The sequence below is a fragment of the Octopus bimaculoides genome, chromosome 22, assembly GCF_046866305.1.
Source record: "Octopus bimaculoides isolate indiv1 chromosome 22, ASM4686630v1, whole genome shotgun sequence".
In the NCBI taxonomy this organism is placed as follows: Eukaryota; Metazoa; Mollusca; class Cephalopoda; order Octopoda; family Octopodidae; genus Octopus; species Octopus bimaculoides.
In genome coordinates, this window is record NC_142949.1 from 22,613,585 (window position 1) to 22,641,126 (window position 27,542).

At 37.5% G+C, this 27,542-nt stretch overlaps 1 protein-coding gene across 1 annotated transcript in view; it reads right to left on the reverse strand.

Annotated features, from left to right (window-relative positions):
• The window catches only part of LOC106872290 (glutamate--cysteine ligase regulatory subunit), a 29,956-nt gene extending 3,974 nt beyond the window's left edge, over positions 1-25,982 (reverse strand). Inside the window, exons 1-5 of the mRNA XM_014919223.3 lie at positions 25,802-25,982; positions 10,136-10,201; positions 9,416-9,497; positions 4,987-5,046; positions 1,920-2,134 (exon numbers count right to left, since the gene is read on the reverse strand). Of these exons, the coding sequence (XP_014774709.1) occupies positions 1,920-2,134; positions 4,987-5,046; positions 9,416-9,497; positions 10,136-10,201; positions 25,802-25,915 (537 nt within the window). The 5' untranslated portion in view covers positions 25,916-25,982. The remainder of the gene's footprint in view (positions 1-1,919; positions 2,135-4,986; positions 5,047-9,415; positions 9,498-10,135; positions 10,202-25,801) is intronic.
• Between the last annotated feature and the right edge of the window lie 1,560 nt (positions 25,983-27,542).

Here is a 27,542-nt window from a genome sequence, read left to right on the forward strand (position 1 = left end):
TAGACACACACACATTTGTACAAACCTACACACAGAGGCATACATATTTATACTTACCTATACACACCTACACATGCATGCACTCACGCACACACAAATTTACACATACCTACAACTTACATGGTTCCACTCTCCCAAAAAACATCTACAAAGAGCCATTAAATATTTCCTACATCGTGTCTTTTCCTTCTTTTTTACGATGCTAGTGTAAGGGTTGAGGAAGAATTAGCTATTATTTCTAGCAGTATGTAATATAGAAGGTCACATCTGTTGGTTGTGCAAAGACATGAGAGGAGGAGGAGGAGGAGGAAACACTGAATCCTCTTTCTCCTTCTAATCTAATCCAAACTGGTCATCAGTCTTGCCAATCATTGCTTTCATCAGTTACCAGGTTCGTCAGTCATCAGTCTCACTGGTCTGGGAGAGCCTACATAGGCTAAGAGTACTACCCATTCTGCCCTGACTAACATATTCTCTTACTGTCCCAATGGTTTCCAAAGATACACATATATACAATATATATTAACATAGCATGGCTGTGTAGGTAAAAACTTTGCTTTGCAGTCTCATGGTTTCAGATTCAGTCCCACTCTATGGTATCTTCTACTATAGCTCATGTGAACCAAAGCCATATTAGTGAATTTAGTAAAGAGAAACTGAAAAGATGCTTATATATACATATATATATATATATATATATATATATATATATATATATATATATATATATACACATGTGTGTATGTATTCATGTCTATTTGACATTACTTATTGTCAACAATGTCACCATCATATAAATGGTATCTTTTTCTTTATATAATCTCCCATGAAAAATTGCCTGGACTAAGGAAAAATATCGCCTTGCTTGAATACAGGGGAGGGTTGGCAACAGCTAGAGCATCTGGTTATTGGAAATCTGCCTCAATGTATCTTGTCTTTTCACCTGTGCAAGAAGTGGTTCCTGTCTGAGAGTATATTTGTTGACTTGCTGCCTGACAAAGCTGTTCATTTTGTGTTCTGTATATTGGATTTGTAACAGCCTTCTGAAGCACTTGTGCTCAAATGCCTAGATTCTTTGCTCCATGTTAGCTGTAAGAGTCCAATTCTTGCATCCATCCAGAAGGACATCCCATCAGGGACTTGTACACTATGAGTATTACTGGAAAAGTAATGAGATTGCTTTTCCATATGGTGTTCAGCTTTGTCATAGCAGCAGAAGCTAAACTGAGTCTTGTTATCTTCTTTTCAGATCTGCCATCCTTGGTTAAAGTGGATCCTAAGTACTTGAAGGGGTCCACTTTGTCAAGTCTTGATGAAGTATTATGTATTATAAAATGGCAAAAAAACATATCTTCCAACTGTGTAATACAAAGTGGAACACATTGTTGGCCCCACGCAGAGTAATATATCTTACTCTGGGCCCATAATAAAATTTCTGTTAGTAGTAAGGTTTGTTAGTCGTAGTCTGTAAGTCATCTGGCAGTTATTGTGCTAATGTAATACAGACGTTTTCACTGCAAACATCACAACAGCATCATCATTATTGTTTTAATGTCTACTTTTCCACTCATGCATGGGTTGGACAGAGATTATTGAAGCAAATTTTCTACGGCCAGATGCCCTTCCTGTTACTAATCCTTATCTGTTTCCAAGCAAGGGAATATTCCCCCATGACCAGACTCATTGTTTGCAGATTACTGAAAATGAACGACACTGCTTGTTTGGCAGTGACACTCATCTACAACTACCATATGATGTCAAAATAAGAAGATACAAGCATACACACACATGCTTGCCCAAGGGAACATGCAGTGGAATTGAATCAGAAACCATATAGTTGGGAAGCAAATTTCTTAACCACTGAGTCATGCCTGGACTATTAAAATGTTAACAAGTTTTGCTCATGTTCAAACACTAACCTTTGCCCACTCATATAATTCTTCCAACAGATCTCTGTCTAAGTCAGAGACTCCAGCATTAAGCAATAGATCGTCATCATGTAAGTCTTGCAGGACTTCCCAGTAAGGTTGCAAGTGCTTTAATCTTAGTTCATCTTCATCTTCGTCTTCACCAAACTCAGCATGCCATGATAGCAAAACAGTTTCTATGTATTCCACATCAAGTTCACTGAGAACTGGAAACAAAGTACAGAAAACAACAATTTGTTACTGTGAGATATATATATATATATATATATATATATATATGTATGTATACATATATATGTGTGCATATTCTTTATATTTTACAATACAAATCTAGTCTAATAATAGCCAATTCATAAAACTGAATGGTTTCATGCTGAAGAACCTTCAAAAGGTGAAAAGATAAATTAACAATCATCAGGCATAGTTGAATGGAAAACCATATAAATTATAAATTGACTGTTATGAGACTATAAGACAAAATAAAATACATATATATTTATGATATAAATCACACACACACACACACACACACACACACACACACACACACACACACACACACACACTTTAAAGATTCAATAGACGCAGAATCAACAAAAAAAAGTACTCCATCCAGTGAGAGATAAATATCAATTTAAATACACAACCGGAAGAGCTACTAATTGTTTCATGATACTTGGGCAGGAATGTTTATAAAATATGCCATGTATCTAAAAGCAAACTTTCGGGCCCTGTTTATGCATTATATATATATTTTAAAAACAAGGATGCTGGGCAGTAAGAAAATAAGAAATGACATGAGGAAGGTTGGTGCAAAAAAATGGGATGAGAAAAAAAAGAGAACGAAATCAAGAAAAGTAAGATCTTCATCCTCTCTGATTGCAGAAAGATCATTAAATACGACTGGTTTAGAACAAAATAACAGAAAACATGTCTAAGTCTGCGAGAGAGAAGACTACATTGGTTTGGATATGTGATATGTATGAATGAGGACAGCTGCATAAAGTAGTGCCAATCACTGGGAGTGGATGATACCCACAAAAGAAGGAGACCCAAGAAGATGTGGGATGAAGTGGTAAGGACCAATCTCAGGATGTTGGGCCTCATAGTGGATATGACAAAGGACCAAGATGTCTGGCGATATGAAGTTCTAGAGAAGAGCTGCCCACATCAGCAAAACTGAGTTCTAGAAGTGCTGATTCTCTCACCAAAACTTAATAAGAAAACTTCTCACACATTCTAACACAACAAACCAAACTACATCTCTAAATCTCTTCTCTTCCTCACATTTCCACTTCATGCACTAGACTTACCTCCCACTCTCCAATCCTGTCTTGTTGGCCTTGTGCCACTGCATCATTCTCTCTGTTAGCCCCTGACCCATGTGTTCCACCCACACGTAACAAGAAAAAATTTCCCAACAAACCAATCTACATCTCCACATCTCTGGCTCACATTTCCTCCTTCATACGCTATGCCTAGCTCTCACTGTCCTCAAGCCCCTGTTCTTCTGTATCATTGCTATCCAGTAGCTCCTCCGTCTATATATATATATGCCCAGGTTTTTGCCACTCACTCCCCCCTCCACACTCTTTAATCACACTTCCTTTGCAATATCCTGCCACAAGAGTATGCCCTGGCACTTGCCACCATCTATATCTCTCTCTTCCTTTACTCAACCATCCCATTTATATTCTGATCCCCCGTCCCTTGTGAGTATCTCTGGCATTTTGCCACCATCTTTATCCTGCTGTCTCTCTCCTATTCTCTCTCTCCTTCTCTTGCACTTCCCTCAGGTTGGGTAACCATGTATTTCCTTTGCAGTAGCACACCTGTTTCTGTCTCCATTCCTGATCTCCTGCTCTCTGGCCGGGTAACTTTGTACTACTTCCTCTACAGCAAGGCACTTGTTTCTGTCTCTGTGTCTCACTATAACCTTTCATCATCTGACACAAGATCACCTCCTCCTACGCCCCCTCCCCTCTTGAAAGCTTTTTCTCTTTTTTTGTCTTGCAAGTACTTGGTGACCCTGTCAGTGCAGGTGCCACTTAAAAGCACCCAGTCCACACTGTGAAATGGTTGGTGTTCTGAAGGGCATCCAGCTGTAAAAACCTTGCCAAAACCAACAACACCTGTGCTTGTGTCATGTGAAAAGCACTAAGTCCACTCTGCTGAGTGGTTGGTGTTAGGAAGGGTATTCAGCTATAAAAATCCTGCCAAAACAGTCACAGAAGTTTGATGCAGGCTTTGGCCTGGCCGGCTCTTGTGAAACCATCCCACCCATGCTAGCACATGGAAGGCGGATGTTAGACAATGATGATGATTATGATAAGAGCTGAAAATGTATGAATGGTAAAAATACTGGAATATGTGGAATGGTGATAGGTGAGAATGTATGAGTGGTAGAAATACAAGATACAGAATACTGGAATGGACTTATAAGTTCATTCCAGTATTCTGATTGGTGAGAATGTATGAAAGGTAAGAATACTGGAATCATGAGACACTGAATACTGGAATGGACTATATGGTATAAGAGAATGTATGAGAGGTTAGAATACCATATTCTATGGAGGAGAAGTAAAATGTTAGTAAGATATGAAAATAATTACAAATATAGGGCATACGAGAAGAAAATAGAATCAAAACTTAAGAGGTACTTTTACAAATTCTAATGGTTACATCGACAAAATATTTAATGGAAATGTAATATAATATAATTGATTTCTAAGCATTGAGGTACTTTCAATGAAAATGTTATTTATTTCTTATTATATGGCATTGAGCATATGGGAGATCAATTTCCCTTTGTTTATGAGACTATTTAGAATACAATATTTTACACAGAAATAACGGCATGCTTGAAACAGACTAGAACTTAGAACAATTCATATCCATCCACTCATCTTGCTTACATCTTGTCTCTGCAACCAAAGAAAATTTGCCTCGACAAATACCATCTGACACATGCAAGCAAGTAAAAGTGGGCATTAAAACAATGATGATGATAGTGGTGATGGTCTTGATGAGGATAAATAGAATAAAAACGAACATGTACCTTTCTTAACTGCATCTCTAACAATTGTCGCAGGTTGATTGTTGTATAAAAATATTTTCACTGCAAAACAAAATAAACTGCTATATTTACTGATTATTTATGTATGTGCGTGTGCATGCACACGTATGTACATATGTATGTTTGTATGTATGTATGTATGTATGCATGCATGCATGTATACACAAGACACATTTTTTTAATACAAACATATTTCTTCCAAGAGTGAGTGGAACTATACTTTTACTTACAAACAAACATTTTTCATGAGCTAACAAGTAAAACCTTTATAATTTGTGTCTGATGGATAAAGAAAAACAGATTTATTATGGATTAGATTGCATTTACATATGCAAATTCAAATATCCATCACATCAACAAAAACCACAAACATGAGCAAATCCAAATTTAGACGTTTCATTCATTTTCTTTTTTGTTATTTACCAACTTCCATTTCATTCTTCACTGATGATCATCCTGCTTCTCATCATCCATAGCTGCCCTTTCAACTTGTTTATTTAAGAGTCTCTTAAAACCTTCAATATTACATACAATCCTTTAAGCATTTCAAGTGTTATAACAAACACTGAAGTCTAGTACAGTCTTCTGCCAAACCATCCAAACCATGCCAGCATAGAAAGCAGATATTAAATGATGAGAATGATACACACACACACACACACACACACACACAAACACATATATATAGTAAATAAAAACATATATCAGAAAGAAGCACACTCTAAAGAATAGAGCAGTAATTATTGCAACAAAACTTTATATCTTGGATATAGAGTTAGCCGAGGTTTTGCATCCACAAAGCCCAAAATTTAAAATTTCTATGTTGCGGATGTGAGGAAATGCTCAGAAATCGAGATATAAATCGTAACAAAAAAAAAAAAAAAAAAACGTTAATGAGGAAGCAGAAGACAAAACAACCTTTGTAGATCCAAAGAGGCTTAGCCTGCAAACAGGGAAATCAAATTTTCCAGTAAGTAGTGCTAGTGGATACATTTAGAAAACACTTCTTTCCAACTATTTAATGCACCAGGTTTCATATAGTCCTTAAGAATTTTGGCTCTCTCCATGATGCAGATCTTGCAATGGCCACATCCATTAATATATGGGCCCGGACGATCAAATAATTTCCACCTGATAGCACACAGGGTCCCTTGATCTTTGAGGTGCCACACATGGTGGGCCAGGGACGTGACAAATCGTCTTTCTGGGACTCTGAAGGATGACTGGTGGTTAAGAAAATGTCACTTGAAAGAAGTACTCACAGATCCAGTATATTTACAAATATGGGACGTGGCCCTATTCGCATCCCTGGTAACATATGGTGTGGAGCTGATTATCCCATTGGTGTTGAAGATAATTATTTGGTCATGATCTGTGGTGGTGGCACTAGGAATGGTGGATACCTCTTCCACGTCGCTGGTCCTGGACTGGTCATCATTTCTAGGTGTGGCAATTGTACTGGTGGTAACATGCATTGTGGTCATGGTCACTCTATCTGTATCTATGGTTTGTTCATTATCTGTGGTGGTGGTGGTACCAGGGTCTTTGGCGACGCTCTCTGTGACAGTGGTCCTGGACTGGTTATTATCTCAGCGTGTGGCAATTGTATTGGTGTGAGATCTGGTTAATCTGCTAATATTGCTGTTGGATGGTATGTTACTGTTATTGCAGATAGCAGTTCTAGGTATTATGTAGTCACATAAATGACCCCTTCAGCCTCGCATTGGCCTCCTACTGGACAGTTATTATATACTCTGCAAGAACAACCTGCTTCCTCCCTCGTATAGTGGGTACTTGTTAAAATGTTTTTTATGTTAGGTGCACAACTAAAGGAGACTCTTAGGTGGTGTCTGTTAAATAAATGCCCGTATCTATGTGTGTGTGTGAAATGATTGTCTATCAATCTAAGGAAAATGTTTCCCACACAAGTCTTGACATTGAGCGAGATGGGTGGAGCAAAGCAAACAACATTTCTGTGGCACTTCCTTTTCCTGGTGCAAGGGCCAGGCATGTAGGAGATGCGGTCCTTAAACCTACTCGATGCCAGAACCTCATTGTAGTAGGGGACAGTGGCATTGAAGATATCTTGGTTTGAGGATAGATTCGATAGCCTCTTGCTTACACCTTTCACTGGGTTCTTGAAAATTATAGAGGAGTGGTAGGAGGCTGTGTTAATATAAGGCAGTCTCTCGTTTGGCTTGTGATAGGGCCTGTATGTACCAGAGCCCAGATCTAAAACAACATCCAAGAAATCTACTTTGGTGAGATTAGTTTCAATGGTGATCTTAAGACCCATTGAGCCTAAGGTACTAATTAGGTTCTTTCTAAGTCTATCTAATGTGTGGCCATTGGCTCCTCTAGAGATGGCTAGGGCATCATCTCTGTACAGGCCAAAGAGGACCGAAGGAAACCTCTTCCCTAACATGTTCAGGATGTAGTCTGATAAGATCACAAACGTCGACGATGTCATATACTCCCATAGCTACATCAAAGGAACCCTCAGGGTTAGATTCCTTGAACCAAGTTGAATCTTTACTGAATAGCACCGTCTTCCTGACATGCAGGATAACTCTAACATCTGGCAAAGGAAAGTGCCTTCAACAATAACCATGTCTATTCTATTGTTTATTCAAACTCATTTGTATCAAGGAGCACATTATATATAAATATGTCCTCACTGGGATTTTAAAAACTGTGATTCCTTTTAGTGCTGATGGGAAATTTGTGAGGGGCTTCTTACATTTGAGTTGATATTGTTGATATTTTAGATAGTAAAGTCATTTGGAGCTCTGCTAATTATAATAGCCCCAATAAGCCTGTTATTTTTAATTGCTGTTTGTCTCTGGACTGATAATACTGTGTAGCATGATTTTTGTCTGTGGGTAGCAACTGTTATTTCCTATTTGCTTACCCCTAGAAAGTATGAAAAATGGCTAATATTTTCTTCAAATTTTGCTTTGGTTACATTTATTCAAAACCCAGAGAATTCCTGGTGGGGCCAGAGAATAAAGGTGTCATCAACATATTGCAGCCATAGGGTTGGTTTTAGTGGTGTTGATCCTAAAGCCAAATTCTCAACAACACTAAAACCAAGCCTATGGCTGCGATATGTTGATGACACCTTTATTCTCTGGCCCCACCAGGAAGATGTCCAAGTGCTGTTAGACCATGTGAACTTAATAAAGCCATCCATACAGTTCACAATAGAAAAAGAAAAAGACAATCAGCTAGCCTTCCTGGACATATTAATAACACGTACCAAGTATGGATTCAGGACATCCATATACCACAAGCCAACCTTCACTGGACAATACCTAAACTTCAATTCTCACTATCCATACAGTGTAGAGAGAGGAATTGCTCAGTGCCTAAAACATCGAGCAAAGAATATAAGTAGCGATCGCGATACCCACCACGAAGAAATGATCAAGCTCAGTAACAATCTATTAAGCAACAACTACCCCAAAAACATACTATCTACTGCAATTACGAGGAAAAGAGAGGGTGAAACCAATAAACTGTCTACAGTCTGTCTACCCTATGTGAAAGGCCTCTCCAAAAAGATACAAATGATATATGGCCCATATGACATCAGGACAGTATTCAAGAGTAATACAGCACTTCGCAAATATCTCCTTCAGGTAAAACTACCAATAGAAGAGAATATGACCAAAAACTGCGTGTACTCCATCCCATGCAGCTGTGATAGGTTATACAAAGGCGAAACATGTCACCCCCTCAAAATAAGGGTAGAGGAACATCGCAAAGCTGTGACACGAGGAGATGTTGAAACATCGGGTATAGCTGATCATGTATGGAAAAGCGAAGATGACCTTCCTCTGTGGGATGAAGTTAACAGAATAGACAGAGAACACCACTGGAAAATACGAAAACTAAAAGAAGCAGCACATATGCTAGGACACAACCTCCTAAGCAGACTGAGTGCAGATATGAATAGCATATGGGAACCGGTATTAAGGAAGGATAGGAAAATATTAGATTTATAAACCCTAAAATTCACTCCGTAATTGTGAGCATATGGCGTAGTGGTTAAGAGTGTGGGCTACTAACCCCAAGATTCTAAGTTTGATTCCAGGCAGTGACCTGAATAATAATAATAATAACATCGGAAAATACCTTAGGAATGAGAACCCAGGTTCAAAATTTCCCCAAGACACCTGATGAAGGCTGGAGGGTATATCAACCGAAACATTGTGTTAACAACAAAGAAGATGACAAATATCCGACAAATGTAAATAATATACATAATTCCTCATCTCTTAAATACAAAACTGTACCAATGGTTTAAATCACCATTGCACCAGCATGGGCTGCAAACAAAAACTATTTATAATTTATAAAAAACAGAATTTTCAATCAGCTTGGCTGCTTGCTACTAGAAGAAATGTACCTGTTAATTTCAGTTCTGATCGTTCTTCCTTTGGTAAAGCTTCCTTAAATTCAGAATGGATGCAGTTGAGTTTTGGAACGTTCTATAATGGAGATAAACTTGGATGAACAATCACTTTATGCTGTTATTATGAATTGAAAGCTCATAAAATTTAATCAATATTAAAAAGAGGAGTAAAAGAACCCCAACAGCCTGTCTATGATAAATATTTTTTATAACACAATAAAATTACTTTTAATACACATAGACAGACACACACACACAATCAGTGACACCATAAAGTAATGTCCCAATTCCATCTATAAAACATCTTGCAAATATATTTATTCCTTCATCATTATTGTCATTGTTAGCAATAATATTTTCCTAACCTCAAAACAAGTTTCCTGATTCCTCAGGCTAAAAAAAAATCAGGTTTTTTAAAAGAGAAAAGTGTTTGGAGCACTGTGTTGGCATCATCTCCACTTCTCAATGTTTTTCCACTCGTAAAATGTTCAAGTTTATCTGAATAAGTGAAAATCTGATGGTACTAGGTCTGGTGAAGAAGAGTTTCCCAGTCTAAAGAATGTCACAGCTATTCATAGTTATATGGGTCAACAGGCTTACATTTTTCCCACTGCTCACTGATGTGAGTAGACATATAAGAAGAGAATTGAGTTTCTGTTATAAAATAGTAGCCAGAAAGGAAAAGTTAATATACTGCAGCTTTTGATAGTTTACCTGCAAAGTGTCCGTATGTGATGACTCAAGGAATGATGATAATGTTCCCTTCACACTTTCAATAAACTGAAGACAAAATGAAAAAAAAAAAAATCAATATCAACATCATTATATAACAACAACAACAACAAATCCGGTTAACATAATATTTTCAGTCTACATCACAATATTGTATACTATGTGATAGAGGGCATGTAACAATATCAAAAAAAGCAAATTTGTAGACCAAGTTCTCAGTAGTTCCAAAATAAGTGAATTGCAAAAAGATCTTTCTAACAGGGGCCTCAAATATTTTACATAAATTCCTCTCCATGTAAATACAATCTTACTCATTCAGTTGTATTATAAATTTTATATAATGATTTTGTTTCCTTTATAACACACAAATATCAATTTTATCAATTGCATAGTGTCACACCTGTTTGCATCTTTAGATGTAAAATCTTGTCCCTTGGCATCTCTGATTGAGACCTGGGTGCGGCTTGTATAAATTAAAAGCAAAACATAATTATAATAAGCAAACTTTAGTTTTAGTTAAAATATGTTTGTGACATATTTCAACTTCTAAATGCAAATTCACTTATGGCAAAAATGTGTAAAAACTCTATATCTGTCCAGTGCTACCCCCTGTCGGATTCTCATATGTGTTTCTAGCTCTTGTCCAGTGGTGCCCCCTGTTGGATTCTCAGATGTGTTTCTAGCTCTTTAGCCATTATCAATGGGAAATTTCGAAGAGAGACAACTCTTACAGACTTACAGCTGTAGCTTTAACTAAAACACAGTCATCAACATTGACTAAGTTGTGCCATTAGACTGCTAAGTCGTAAAAAATTACTACAATATCAGTACCAAGCAGTTTTTATGCATAAGCTAAATTGAGGTTAGTTGAAATATGTTTGTGACTTCAACTAACCTAAAGTTCACTTATGCCTAAACACTGCTTGGCACTGATACACTATAATTATAATAATAATAATAACAATAAGCTTGGAATTTAAAGAATACAAAAGAAGCACAACTAGTACAAGTAAGAAGGCAAGTGCTTGTTACATAAACATTGCAAAGGAAGCACTGTTTGTGCAGGTCAGGAAGGCAGGTGCATGATATATAAATGACACGAAGTGCAAGTAAGGAAGGCAGGTCTATTACATACAGAAAGCAATCAAGATCAGATAAATTACAAACGAAAGACAGAAACAAAGAAGGAAAACAACTGAATGGTGAAGAAGATGCATGGTTAGTTCTTGAGAGAGAAATACAAAGTAACACAGATCCAGATAAAAGATGGATGTGGTTATAAAAAGAGTGACTTGAAACAGGGAGCCAGGGGCCTACATATATGTAGGACAGGAACAAAGGTATATTTAGTAGAGCCTAGATATATGCAGTTCAGGAACAAGTGTTGCGAATAAACTATATCAAATACTGAACTAATCATTCCTCAGAGTGGTGAAATTGTGGCATATTTTAAGTGAATGCAGCAAATTGGCTCAGACAGAATACAACTGAAGGCACGACAATGTTGCCAGAATGGTTCACTAGAAAGTATTTAACAAGTCTAAATTAGAAAAAGTGAAAAAATTAGATGAATATGAGCCAAAGTGTGTTCACAGGAAGTGAACAACTGACACGTTAAAGGTACCTCCAGCAATAAACTGAGTAAGTTAGATACAATAATAATAATAATAATAATAATAATAATAATAATAATTATTATTATTATTATTATTATCATGTACATTGCTTTGTCTTGGAATAAAAGATGGGCTACAGCAAATATTCTGCTCAATACCACAGATTTGCTTGTCAGTTGTTTGACCGTAACCAGTTGAGCATGTTCCTTGGTGGCTGGCGATATGTGCATCCCTGATCATGAGCAGAAGTAGTGGAGGAGCATCATAGCCATGTGTTGAAAGGAATTCTTTGGTGTTTGTATAATTCACCTCTGGAAACATGGGTGCTTTGTTCAACATCCTTAAACAATCCTTAATCAGAGACCTTTTGAATGGGATAGGCTACTTGACCTGAAAAAAATTTTAACCTGCAAGGTCATGTGCTGTTTATCTTGATATGAGATCACCATGTCATGCACATATGGCTGTGATGCATGTACTTGGTGTACCCTTATCAGACGGGTAGTCATGATGGGTATATTGGGCTTCGTATATTTTACCCAGTGTCACTTCGATAACATGCACTGCTCTCTCACTCAATAATAATAATTTCCACTATAAGCATAAGGCCTGAAATTTTGGGGTACTTATTTTATTGAATCCAAAAGGATGAAAGGCAAAGTTGACTTCAGCAGAATTTGAACTAAGAATGTGAAGATGGACAAAATGCTGCTAAGTATTTTGCCTGGCATGCTAATGGTTCTGCCAACTTGCCACCTTAATAATGACAATAACAACAATAAAAATAATAAGATGGGCTACATCAATTATTCTGCTCAATACTGTAGATTTGCTTGTCAGTTGTTTGACCTTAACCAGCTGAGCATGTCCCATAGTGGCTGATTATCTATGCATCTCTGATCATGAGCAGAAGTAGTGGGGGAGCATCATAGCCATGTATTGAGAGGAATTATTGGGGTTTGAATAATTCACCTCTGGAAACATGGGTGTTTTGTTCATCATACTTAAACAACTCTTATTCAGGGACCTTTTGAGAAGAATGGGCTACTTGACCAGAAGAAAATTTTAACTGGTCCTCACCTGCAAGGTCATGCACTGTATATCTTGATCTGAGATCATCATGTGGACGTGATGTACCTGGTGTACCCTAATCAGATAGGTAGTCATGATAGGTATATTGGGTCACTTTGATGGCATACACTGCTCTCTCACTCAATTATAATGATGATGATAATGGGTTAACATTTTGGCACAAGGCCAGCAATTTTAAGAAGAGCCTAAATCAATTATACTGACCACAGTGCTTGACAGGCACTTTATTTTACTGACTCTGAAAGGGTGAAAGGCAAAGATGACTTTGGTCTGATTTGAACTCAGAACCTAAAGACCCAAAAGAAATACCACAAGGCATTTTTTCTCTTGCTCTAATAATTCTGCCAATCCGCCATCCTCCTGTATTATTCTTACAGTAGCTATGTATAAGGAACAGCTTACAAGAAAGTGTGGGGATTTACACAAAAATCAAATGAAATAAGGAGTGGCTGTGTGGTAAGTAGCCTGCTTACCAACCACATGGTTCCGGGTTCAGTCCCAGTGCGTGACACCTTGGGCAAGTGTCTTCTACTATAGCCTCAGGCCGACCAAAGCCTTGTGAGTGGATTTGGTAGACGGAAACTGAAAGAAGCCCATCATATATATATGTGTGTGCGTGTGTGTGTGTGTGTGTGTGTGTGTTTGTTCTCCCAACATCACTTGACAGCCGATGCTGGTGTGTTTATGTCCCCATAACTTAGCAATTTGACAAAAGAGACCTATAGAATAAGTACTAGGCTTACAAAGAATAAGTCCTGGGGTCGATTTGCTTGACTAAAAGGTGGTGCTCCAGCATGGCTGCAGTCAAAATGACTGAAACAAGTAAAAGGATAATATAGAATATATGGTCAAGTTCCAAGAGGAGGACCACCATTTATGGCCAATCAGATCCGGGATTATTCTGAGTACCAATACTGAGTGTTCTCTCACCCAAATACATTCCCTAGCCTAACAGTAATTAGCAAGGCCATACTTTGCGGCACCAAACTTTTTGGATCACCCTTTGCCTTTCCAAAATCCCTCATTTGAAGCCATTTGAAACTTTCCTCTCCTTGGGGAAGAAGTAGATCACTGTTCTCTTTGCTCTTTCTCATTGATGTACTCTTCAAACAAAGAGGCATGGGCCCCTTATGGCATACCTAATCCATGTCTTTTTTTCTTCTATAATATCCTTGTTAGGTTCAGGTGTTGCCAGTTGCCAACAACACAAACCAAAAATTGTTATTGTTGCTTACATTAATTTTACAGCTGCTTTTGCCAATATCAGCTCTAATAGTAGTGTTGTTGTTTACATTAATTATATTTTTTTTTTGTGTGTGTGTGAGTAATTATCATTGTTTTCTATAATTACCATTTTTATTGTAATTGTTAAAAATGTTTATGAAGACATACTACAATCAAAACCATACATCCACATCTCCACACATACACACAGCTATAGCAAGATTCAGGTCTGACTGGTGGTAAATACAAAATAATAATAATAAAACCAACGACAGTTTCTATATTTTACTATTATAAATTGTTCCATGGAGCAATAGCAGCAGATTGTGTGCACTAGATAATTTTGTGTCATGACTCACTTCCAGGTTGCAAGATTGAGTTAGAAAATGTCTGGTTATTTGGAAAACTGCAGTGCTTTTAATGTACTGCACCAGGTTAAATACATTTTTTTTGCAGCAAAGTACAATGCCTACATCCATCTCTGGTTTTAAAACAATTGTGAAACTTTTATTTATGATTTTACATGACCTTTTTATTATTATTATTACAAGAACATAGATGTTATTGTGTAAGCTTAAAAATACCCTTCAAAAATTCTATACAACTACCACCCTTTCCTCTTAAAAACTTTTTATTGTTCATTTTACTATCCTTTTGTTTCTTTATCCTGTGAACTATTGAAGTATACACTTTTGGCCAACACTGCTGTCTTTCTTTACTTGACTTATTGTTGCTTTCTATCCTTGCTTTTGCAGGGATGAAAGGCAAAGTTGACCTTGGCGGAATTTGAACTCAGTACATAGTGATGGGTGAAATACTGCTAAGTATTCTGCCCAGCATGCTAATGATGCTGCCAGCTGAAAAGTTCATAGGCTGACCTTGAAAAGTTCATAGGTAATGATCAAACAAGACCAAATGTGTTTTATTTTCCAACATAGTCTAACCTGTGGTCCATATACTTCTTCCATCAGTGATGCAGTGCTTGGATTCCCATGGCATAGAAGCTCTCATCCTGACCCTCAAAAAAGTCCTCAACAGCAGATATGACCTCATCATCAGTTAGATACTGTTTCCCTGCCAAGTGCTTTTTCATGTTGGGGAACAGAAAATAGTCAGATGGTGCCAAATCAGGAGAATATGGAGAGTGATCAACTAGTTCAAAGTCACAGTTGTGCACAGTAGCCATTACAGCCACAGATTTATGTGCAGGAGCACTGTCCTGGCAAAGCAGGACCCCCTTCATCAGTTTTCCAGGCTGTTTTGACTTGATTGCCTTTTGCAGCTGCCTCAGCAAGTTGGCATAGTATTCTCCATTGATAGCATGGCCTTTCTGAAGGTAGTCAATGAATACAATGCCCTTTGCATCCCAGAAGACAGAGGCCATTACCTTCCCTGTTGATGACACCCCCTTGGCCTTCTTTGGTGGAGAAGAAGATGGGTGTTTCAATGCATGGACTGCTGTTTGGTCTTTGGCTCAAAGTGGTGAACCCAACATTCATCTTGGATGAGGAAACATTCAAGAAAACCGGCTGGATTTGCTTCAAAAAGTGCCAAGTTTGCCTGCGACATGACCAGCCTGGTGTGCTTTTGATCAGGCATCCACCAAGCAGAAACCTTCGACATGCCAAGTTCGTTATGCAGAATGTTTTCAACTAGTTCATGGGAGATGCCTACAGCATTAGCTATCTGATTAACATTTAAACGTCTGTTATCCATCACCATGTGGTGAACGTGGTTGATGTCTTCTTGGGAGGTGGCTGTAGCAGGATGTCTGGACCTTGGGTCATTTTTAATACCTTCCCTACCCCCTCTTGAATTTAGCTGCCCAAGTTTGCACACTTGATAAAGCTGCAGTATCATCCCCTAATGTAACAGCCATGTCAACATGAATGTCCTTGGGGGCTAACCCCCTTTTTCTGCAGATATTTGATAACACCACGGAGCCAAAAATTATCCATTTTTCATGAAATGTCTCTTGTACCACTTTTCCAAGTCCTCAATTTTGTATCCAATGCTGGTTCATGTGGAAAGAAAACATGCACTTAGCATCAGCAAAGGTTGAATTTAAGGCATGCCAAGTTTAATTTCTGTATGATAACCCCTTCTTAGTCAGCCTATGAACTTTTCAGCCCAACCTCATACTTCGTTTCCATCATCTACCACCACCTGACCATTGTCCCTTGCCCTGCTCCACAGTTTATTAAGCTAGAGTGCTTGCTCTTCCACTTTTGTGGAAGGGACATGTTCTGGTCGTCAGAGGCCACTGAGTAGAGGACCGGGCATGCTGTGGCTAAGGATGTGCAGACATGCTGAGGCTGTGACATCTCCAGTGCTTCCTTAAAGTGAGCAGGTGTGGTTGTAGTTTGTCAGACAGATTTTCTGCAGCTTGTCTCACTGATGGTGTTACAGTCCTGGATGAAGTGTAGTGCAAGAAAGAGCACTTGACACCTGGAGTATCAGCAAGTTCTCAGAGCCCTCTGCTAGTTGGGCAATGTGGTTGGTGGAAATACCACATTGGAGTTCTGTAGGAGATTAGTGGTGGGCAAGAAAGATGAAATCCTTGGAGAAACTCTGACCATCATGAGGGATGAATTAGCTGGTCTTTTCCAGAGGACTTTCAGGCTGGGGCTTAGGGATAATTTCCAGAAATCCTTGGCATGGCAGTGCTGCCAGGGGGTTCAACAGGTTTGAGAAAAGCTCTACAGGCATTGCATTGCAGTCAGACAAACCTGTCCAAGATGTGTGCTGACTTGTCAAACAGCTTGATGACTGTAGGATGGATCTGGCTAATTTTTGTTGTTAATTGTTAGTAGTTTTACTATATACATGGATTTTAGTGCTAAGCCTCACATGTCTCTTGTTTTGTATTGTTCTTTTTTGTTTTGTGTTTGGCTCTTGTGGCCAATAAAGAAGACATTATTATTATTATCATCATCATCATCATCTTTATTGTTATTAAGGCGGTGAGCTGGTAGAATCATTAGCACACTGGGGAAAATGCTTAGCAGCATTTCGTCCATTTATTCGTTCTGAGTTCAAATTCTGCTGAGGTTGACTTGGCCTTTCATTCTTTTGGAGTCGATGCACTGGGGTCAATGTAATTGACTGTTCTTCCCACCAACCCAAATTTCAGGCATTGTTTCTATCGTAGAAAGGACTATTATTATTATTATTAAGTCAAGTTGAAATATTAACCTGATTGAAACATTGGTATGAAGAGATGGGGAGGGGCATTTAGAAAGAGTTCCATAAAGCACTGAGCCAGTCACAGACTTCAGCACAGTTGTATTCCTGAAGCCATACCTTCATTGCTCCTGTTTACAACGAGGTGTCACTGTTCTACCTGTGACAAGCATGAAACATCAACATAGGCATCGTGTTTGTGTCTACCATAAAATCATATCCAGCTGCTGTGGAGGTTCGTTGTTTTAAGGACCAGGGTAAGTCAGTGAATATATAAGAAAGCGCATTTTGCAGGAACACAGTTTTCTGACATATTTGGGGAGAGGTAGGAGGTGGGTCAGTAGCCTGTCAGTACTTTGTATCACAAACTGGCATTGACAACTTTCCTTATATTCTGCTCTTTAATCTTTTCTGTTCTTATCTCTCCTTTCCATCCCTAACCCACCACCATCCTCTTCCGCCTTCTCCAGAGACTCCCTCCCTCCCTCCCCCTTCTCTCTCTCTCACTCACAAAGTGTTTTTTATTTTCTCTCTCTCTCTTTTCACACTGTTTCAGTTTTATCACAAATTATAATTGATTCAAACTGCTGATTTCATTGTTTTGCCAACAATATACTGGGTTGTTGCAAAAATGAGGTCATGTTTGTAGGAATTTTCACACGACTCTCTCTCCATTTATTTGTTTGCTTTAGTTTTCAAAACTTTTGGAGTTCACTTTAAACTCTTTCTTTTTCAATTAAATTTACATTTAATTTTCAGTTTACGTTTGTACATTGCATGATTATTTCTAATATATATACATATAAATATATATTGTATATATACATAAATATATATACATATATATATATATATATATATATATATATATATATATATACATACATACATACATACATATATACATACACATATTGCCTTAATAACACTCTAGCTCCGTTCACAGTATTTCGGTTGAAAAAACTCTCCTCTCAGACCATGACATGATACTCTGCAATTTTAATTCCCGGCATATCAAAACCAAACCAGCCAGTCCCACTCCACTGCACTTATTTGACAACATAAACTTCCACAAAGCAGACTGGGGAGCAATCAGAAAGGATCTGTCCTACACTCTCAGTTCCACTCACATTGAGACTGCATAGTAGCACTTTGAGAACATTGTCACCTATACATGCTCAAAACACGCTCCTACAAAATCCACAAACACAAACAGAAACTGGCTCCCTAGAAAGAAGAAAACACTCATCAGGCACATCAAAAGACTCAATAAAAAATCAACCAGTTAAAATACTCCCTCATACAACATCCACATTCAACAACAATGAAAAGGCTGGAGTTGGAAAAACTTCATCTGCAGACCGACATGAAAACCTCCATTGAAAATCAAAGAGTTGCAGAGGAACAGTGGGTAATCAAAAACATCAAAAAGAACCCAAAAGTGTTCTATTATTATGCAAATAAGCATAGAACTGCTGTCTCACTTATTGGGCCATTGATTGATGATAATGGCATTCCTCAACACAATGCTAAAAAAATGGCAGAAATACTGCATAAACAATACTGCTCTGTCTTTAGTGATCCCACTGATACTGATGTAAGAGAAGCGAATGAAGTTGATTTGCAATATAAAATCTCGGACATAACCATCGCTGCCTCAGACATCAATAAATGAGGTCAAATACTATTCTGCTGTAGGCCCTGATAGATTCCCTGCAAGTCTCCTGAAGGAATGTAGAAACCAACTTGCAGTCCCTCTGACCAACCCCTAGAGAAATTCTTTAGACTCAGGTTATATTCCGAAACAGCTCCTAACCCAGTCTGTCATCCCGGTTTTCAAGCAGGGAAACATCCCTCGCAGTCAACTATTGCCCAATTTCACTCACCTTCCACATCATTAAAGTGTTTGAAAGGGTGGTAAGATCAAGGATAGCTGGCTTCCTGGAGACCCACAGACTCCTAAATGCAAACCAGCATGGATTTCGCTGTGGCAGGGACTGTCTAACACAGCTCTTACACCACATTGAAGATATACTTAAAGCCTTGGGAACAGGTTCAAACTCTGATGTCATATATATTGACTTCAGTAAAGCATTCAACAGGTTTGACCATAATATCTTACTCTCAAAATTGGCAAATGTTGGAATTCATGGAAAGCTTCTACACTGGATTGAGTATTTCCTGGCGAATAGAACACAACATGTTGTGGTCGATGGAGTTCACTCAAGCCCAGCAAAAGTCACCAGTGGTGTTCCTCAGGGGACTGTCTTGGGCCCACTCCTCTTTATAATCTACATAAACGACCTTCCCAGCGTTGTAAATCAATGCAAAGTGAAAATATTTGCTGATGACACTAAGCTCCAGCAAATCATCAATGAAGTAGAAGACCGAACTGAACTCCAGTCTGTTCTATATGCTCTGAGTCAATGGGCAGATAAAAACAAAATGAAACTAAACGAGGGAAAATTTGAGCTGATGCATTTTGGAAGAAAGACTATACTAAAACAGCCGTACTCTCTTCCTTCAGGGGAACCGTTCACAGCATCTAATAATATCAGAGACCTAGGTGTAATTGTTGATAACAATCTCAGTTGGAGTACCCACATCAACAATAAGGTCGATGTAGCTCGTAGGATGAACTCCTGGATCTTAAGAACCTTCCGGTCCACAGAACAAGGATCCCGTCATCTTTAAACAAAGTCTGGACAAATTTCTACAAGCCACCCATACCTGGATACAGATAAACCACCCATACCTGGATACAGATAAGCCACCCATACCTGGATACAACTCATTCAACAAGAACTGACTACTTGAATGGCCCATAATACCACAAAACTTGACTTAAAAAGGATTTAGATAATTCTATCAGGTGGTGCTATTAAGTTAGACATGGTTGTTATTTCTAGCAAGTAAACTACAATATTGAGACTCTTTGGTTTGTAAATTCAATACTACCATGAGAACCAGTGATTTGAGACATGCACGTTTTGGAAAACAATTAATTTTGCTTTGTCATGTTATTAGACAAGTAAGAAGAGTGTTAGTTGTCTTTTCTGAGATAGTTGGGTATGGTCTGAGGGAATGTGGTTAAATTCAAGTAAGTAAACTATGATATTGAGATTCCCTCCTTGGTTTGTCAATTCAATGTTGCAATGAGTGTCAGAGTGAGTTGAAATATGTATGTTTTGAAAGACAATTATTTTGCTTAGTCATGTCCCTTGACAGATAAGAGGAGTGTCAACTGCTTTTTCTGAGAGGGTTGGGTATGGTTTGAGGGAACACAGTTCCACATCAAGGATTCCTCCTTGGTTTGCAAGGTCTGTTTACAATGAGTATCAGGTTGAGGCGAACTACATAAATTTTCAAAAAAATAAAATAAAATTTATTAGCTTTGTCATTAGACAACAGTAACTGTAGAAACAAAATATAGGGCAGTTAAGTTTATGTACACTGTAGAAAATGCATGTAAGTTGATTTGCTTCTAATCCATTGGAGGTAGAGTAAACAAATGCCAGTAACATTTCTTAGTTGACTTAAGTGCTTATCTTGCCTCTTATTTAACACTTGATCTTGTGTCTTCAGAAATTCTGCAACTAATTTCAGATATAAAACCAGAGTGGTAGAGATTATTATTGCATTAGATACATTTTATGTATGCAGTCAAGAGCCTCTCACTTCTGAGTTCAAATCCCATTGTTGTCAACAGCTTTTTGTTCCTTTAGAGTCAATTGAAGTAATTGATGTCTTTCCTTAACAAAATTTGACCTTTGCTCTGAACAAGAAACCTATTTTCCATTTCCAGCCTCAGTGGAAAGATAAAGATATTTTGGAATTGTTTATTTATTAGCACTTCACTTATCCTCCTGGGGGTCTGCCGTCAGTGAACTGTCTTCTTAAAAAACAGTGGCCCTTGTAGTTAACCGAGGCAGATTCTTTTGCAAACTTGTAGAAGGTTTTAGGATCCATTTTAATATTGTCCACTGCCCTGGATTCTCTTTCTACCCTTTCTTTTATGGGAGAGTCTGGGTTTATTTTCAGTCACTAAGAGTACTTCTTTGAGGAGGGATTTCTCACTATCATTAAGTTTATTTAAGTACTTAGAGAACTTTATTCTCTGTTTCATAAGGACTCTCCTGCTCAGAGAATGAAGTTTTTATATGTAGTTGCTCTCTTCTCTGGGACATTAGTGACATGAATTCTTTAAGTTTCATATCAATGTCTTGCAAAGAGAGACTTTTAAGCCAGTTTTGCTGGAGAATCTGTTTTTCAACTGATTTGCAGCCAGCTTTATAGGAGTTCAAACTGAAAATGGTTTGAATACCATCTGTGTGGAATACATCATTAATTAGTTTTGGTTTTTACGTCATCAGTTTTATAATGTTATGGTCTGAGAATATTGTCAGTGATATCTTCACACTGGGAATAAGTTCCTCACAGTTGGTGGAGCAAAGGTCTAAGACATTGTTTCTGGTTGGGAAGAGTACGGTTTGCCCAATGAACAGCAGTTTTGTGAAATCAAGCAAAAATTCTATTTGATTGTGCTTTTTGCATGTCATTCCTGAGTTTAGGTCACTTTCCAGCCATCTAATATTATAGAAGTTGAAGTCACCCATCAGAAGTACATTTACGCTTTATTCTTGTTTTGTTAGCACTTCTTTTATCATTGTAAGGCTTTCCTCAAATTTACTGTTATGATTTGAGGCATTGGGTGGGCAATATAATGTGCATATTACCACATCAAGTTGCTTTAAATCGATAACAGGGCCCCTCCAAAGGATCCTTCTATCTACTACATATTACTAACATTTTATTTAAACAATCCAAGGGAAATAACCCATATCACCTGCAGTTTTTAGCGAAGTGATCAATATTTGATTCTCACGATCAGCCAACCTAATTCTGCATTTCACTACTCAGTCTTGAACTGCTAAACATTATTATTGCACTTCCTTGATTTCAATCTTAAAGACTTCATTCATACATTTCTACACATACATACTTTTTGAATGCCCATTACACCGATAATTCTGCTTTTTTACAGTTACACTTTTTCCAAGACAATAGATAAATTTTTTATTCCACAACATATTTGTAGTGGCTTCATGCAGGCATAACATGGATTCAATCCTTGATTGCTAAATTACATAAACTTGTGTTTTGCTCATGGCAGCTGTTTGAAGCATGACAACTGTTTTGGCTACCATATTCCCCAGTAGAAAACAGAATTTCATGGAAGCATGCTGTCCCTTCATTTCAGCTATTGCAAAAATCAACAAACATGGGAGATGCACTGTAAAACAAAGATGCACCATGTGGCAGTACAACCAGACTTAACACCAGTCAGCAGACTGATGCCTGAGGATTGTATCAAGTGGCTTCTAGCAGCAGAAGGCTGAACTACAATGGGTTTGTCCCACAGAGAACATTTCCAGTTACTTTTGGGTGCCGTCTTGTATATTATATATGTATATATATATTAGTATTTATAACTTGTGTCACCTTGAACTGTGAGCTACTCGGTAAAAGAAGAAGGTTAATAATGCAAAGACAGTGAGGAAACTGAATGTGATCCAGCAGTTCTTTGAAAGCAACATGCCTGGAAAAAATGCAGCTGGATTGTATTCATTTATGCAATTATTTATAAAACAATCCATGTAATGATACAAGACTGAAAACTAAACAACTTGCAGCTGTTACCACAGCATGGAAACAAATATTGCAATTGTAATTAAAGCCTGTAGTATAAATTTTCACACACACACATGTCCATATACACATATATATGCATATATATATATATATATATATATATATATATATATGTATATCATCATCATTTAATGTCCGTTGTCCATGCTGGCATGGGTCGGACGGCTTGACCAGAGCTAGCAAGCTGGAGAGCTGCACCATTATGAGTGACAGAAGCAGTATTAGTTCAAAATAGCAATCTGTGCATCATACTTAATGCAGATACACTATTCAAAGCCTGATACAACTGCAATATTTGTTTCAAGATAACATGGCTCATAAGCGTATGGTTTTAAAAGAAACAGATATACATCATCTACTACTGGTATGTTTTTTTTGTTTTGTGCATTCTAGCACTCAGTCTTTACAAAATGCGGTGAAGGAAATAAGGAAAAACTATAGACAGTGCGGTGAGGTATTTTAAAGAAAGAAAGAAAAAAGAAACAAAGATGAGAAACTTTAAAAAAGGAAAAACAAAGGTGAAAAAAAAAAGATCAAATCACCAGATTATAAATAAATCGGTAATCTTTCGATTTAGCCCAATAAATCGTACCAAAATGACAAGTTTCCAACAATAAGAAATTCAAGGCCATATCGTGGTCAGTTATATAACCTGATATACGTGAAATCACAACTATTGAACACAAAATCCGGTTTTTTTTTTGGGGGGGGGGGAGGACTGTAAACACCCGAAACAAAAATTTACCTATCGACTTTTTTTTTAGTGACCACCCCCATATATATATAAACAGGTAAACTGACGCACAGACAGACAAAGAGAGATAGATAGATAGATAGATAGATAGATAGATAGATAGATAGATAGATAGATAGACAAACAGACAGAAAATTAGATACATACAGACAAATATATAGACAGACATAGACAAATAGAAAGACTGATAGGCAGGCAGAAAGAAAGAGAGACAAAGACAGACAGAGAAAGGCAGCTAGAAATACAGACAGAAAGACAAACATGAATAGTGATAGACAAATACACATACAGAAGAACAAACAGAAAGATTGACAGAAAGACAGAGAAAGAGAGTGAGAGAGAGAGAGACTTACAAATAAAGAGAGACAGCAGACACAGAGACATATTTAAATGTCTTCTGATAAGCAAGGGGGAAAAATATATTCTCCCAGACAATCTGGCACTAACACATTTACAATGACGAACTAAATGGACTTGGTCAGAGAGGGATAAGGTGTCCTCCATAGGGAAACGAAATAAGAAAGCCCTTACATCAGATTGAACTCACAATGCACAGTTTATTTATTTAGCTAGTTAAAAACATTGTTCAACTTGAACATATACATACACATGTGCGATACGTGTCTGTATGTGTAAACACACACTGGTTACGCTAGTATGTGTATGTGTGTGAAAACAAAACGATGAGCATGTGGACTAATCTATGATTTTTAGGGTTGGGCTTACCTTTGATGCAATTTATTACAGAAATGGAGACACCCTCTAATAATCAACACAATAACTTATTTTATAAACAGTTTTATTTCTTTTTCTTTATAATTCTATTACCTAAGAACACCACGTTCACAGTACTTATATATATATATATATATATGTATATATATATATTGTTTTATGCGATCACCTCACATGCATAAAGCACACTAGCTTCACCTAAATGGAAACCTAAGTACGTGAAACTATTAGTAGCGTGGTTTATGCATGTGAGGTGATCGTATAAAACAATAATTTTTACTCTCGCCAGATGGAGTACACTTTTTGTTGACCAACCCGTATGAATTCATACATAAATCATGAGTATTTAGTACTGATTACTAGAAATAATTAACGAGCTATAAAACAGAACCTCCAAACCACATCTGGGCAAGGCCAATTTTCAGGTATATATATGCATATCATCATCATCATTTAATGTCCGTTGGTAAAGAATACGCACATCACACTTTTTCAGTGTTTAGTATTAGGGTTACGCCCAAAACGGGTGGTGTGCGTATTCTTTACCTCCGCCATATATATATATAATGCACACACACACACACACACACGTATATACCCTATCCCCTAGCGCAGGGTTACATAACCGGGTTGTTACATAACCCGTTGAATCCTTAGTGCGAAACCGATTGGTCACATCGGCCGTAATAGATATATAATACTGTACACTTCGATTAATAAATAATATATGCGTGTATGTGTGTGCGTGCATGAATTTGTTATTACAAAAGAGGAGTAAGATTCGAGATATGAAATTGAGTTCAATGGATTTTGTTGTTAAAAGAGCTTTTCAATTTCGACTTCTTATTCGATAAAGCCTAAGTTCCCTGATCAACGGCAACGCGAGCAATCATAACTATATAATGATAGAATCTTCACGTGGACCACTGTTACATAACAACCAAAGAGCTTATAATAATGATAAATAATACAATAATGATAAATACACACATTGTGGATTGAGTACTGTGTTTTTTTTCCCCCTCGTTCGAAAGCGTCTACGTATGTGTGTGCGTGTGTGTGCATATGCACACGCAAAGAAGATTCTTCAATATGTTGAAATGTTAGAAACAGCAACCAAATCTTCCTAAAATTAAATATCATACTATCACAAAATAAAGGAAAGAACAGTTTGAAGTATCGCAGTTCTTCTAGATAACTCTAAACGAAATTAAAATCAAAAGGTCGAGATGGTTTCAACTGAAACACTTTCGATCAATAGGTCAGTTAATTCAGGACTGGCCTGGGACAGTAAACAAGTATAACAAAAATAAACAAGAGACTTCTCTTTACCTCTTCTTGTTGACTCTGTAATGGTTTTTTCTTAAGTCGATTCCAATTTAATATGTTGCCACTGTGCACAAACAATGATGAAGCGTTCGGAAAGACTGGACATGGGTAGGCCATTTGCGAGCAGTTGGAGAGAAAGATATAGACAGAAGTATTGCTTCGATGGTGTGCGTCGCCACTGTGTAATTAGACAGTCGGGACTGCTGCAATATAAGAGGTCAGAGGAGATGAGACAGAGGTAAACGGGATAGGCCTGAAATAGAGAGAGAAAGGAAGAGGAAGAACGAGAAGGGAACAAAAAGAGAGAAGGAGGCAGCTGTAATATAGTTAAGTGAGAGAGGAAGATGTGTACAGTTCAGAGAGAGAGAGAGAACATGTATAGTGCAGATAGCGGGGAAGAACGTATATAGTACAAAAAGAGGGGAGAAAACGTATATGGATAGAGAGAAAGAATGTACAGTAGAGAGAGAGGAAGAAGAGTAAGAGCGAAGACGGAGTGAAATAATTTAAAGAGTTGAGGATGTTGATGAGAGACAGGGAGAAAGCAGAAAGAAAACGTATAAAATAGGGAGAGAGAGGGGGGGGGTGAATGAAATAAAAGAAAAAGTGTATAATCCCTCTCCTAGAGGAGGAGAATTGAATGAGTTGAGGATGTTGCAGAAAGAGAGAGAGGGAGAAAGATCAGATTGAGAGAAGGGCAGAGTTTAATCGGGCCAATAATTAATAGTTAATGACAGAGAAATGAAACAAAAAACAATAAAGATAAAAGCAACAAGAAAAGGGGATGAAATGGGAAAAGTGAAGCTGTAGAATAATGCGTGATACAGTTAGATCAAAGGAATTAGGGGGAGAAGAGGTTAAAAAAAAAGCAGTATAGATATCAAGAACACTCACGTATACACATATACAAAGATTTAAAATTATTAAAGAGTGAGAGAAGGAAAACAGAAAGGGGGGAGAGAGGAAGACAGGTCGCGTGAGTGACAAAGAAGCGGAAAGAAACATATACAAGGCGCAGTGTCATTTTGAAGTTCAGTCCCCAACCTACACAGTTTCGGGTTCAATACCACAGCGGGGTATATTGAGTGTTTTCTACTGTAGCACCTGGCCGATCAAAGCCTTGTAAATGGATTTAGTAAACGGGAACTGTGTGAAGCCTGTAGAGTTAGAAAAACATTAAATAAATACAAATAAACCTTTTGTATTTTTTTTAATCCCCTCTTATTTAGTTTTTTCTTGTTTGTTTTTAAGTTAGATGAGAGGGGATACCACTTTTAAAAATACAGAGATTATGATTATGAAAATGCTTTTTTTTTTTGTTTTATTAAAATTACAAGATTCTTTTTTAAAATTACAATGTCGAATATTGTAGCCGTAGAGACTAGTCAGATTGTTTTTTTTTTTCAGATTTGTACTCTAAAAAGTTACGTATATTTTTGAGGAATCGTAATCGCGGACATTTAAAACTTATGCAATGCTTAAAAACATACACACTCCAAAACACTACTGTTTTGGGCACATTAGATAATTTCCGACTCTATTCTCCTATAATGCCCCATTGCTTACATTATTTTCTTCTTTCAATTTGTCATCATCAACCAACGGTGAACAAAGGTTCGTGCACTTTGTTACTTAAACGAATCGTTTGCAGACTTCGACTTCATCAATCGTTGCACGCGTGATTGTGCAATAATAATGCGTTCGTAGTCACAAGTTCTATAGGTTGAAACTCAGAGAGCATCGC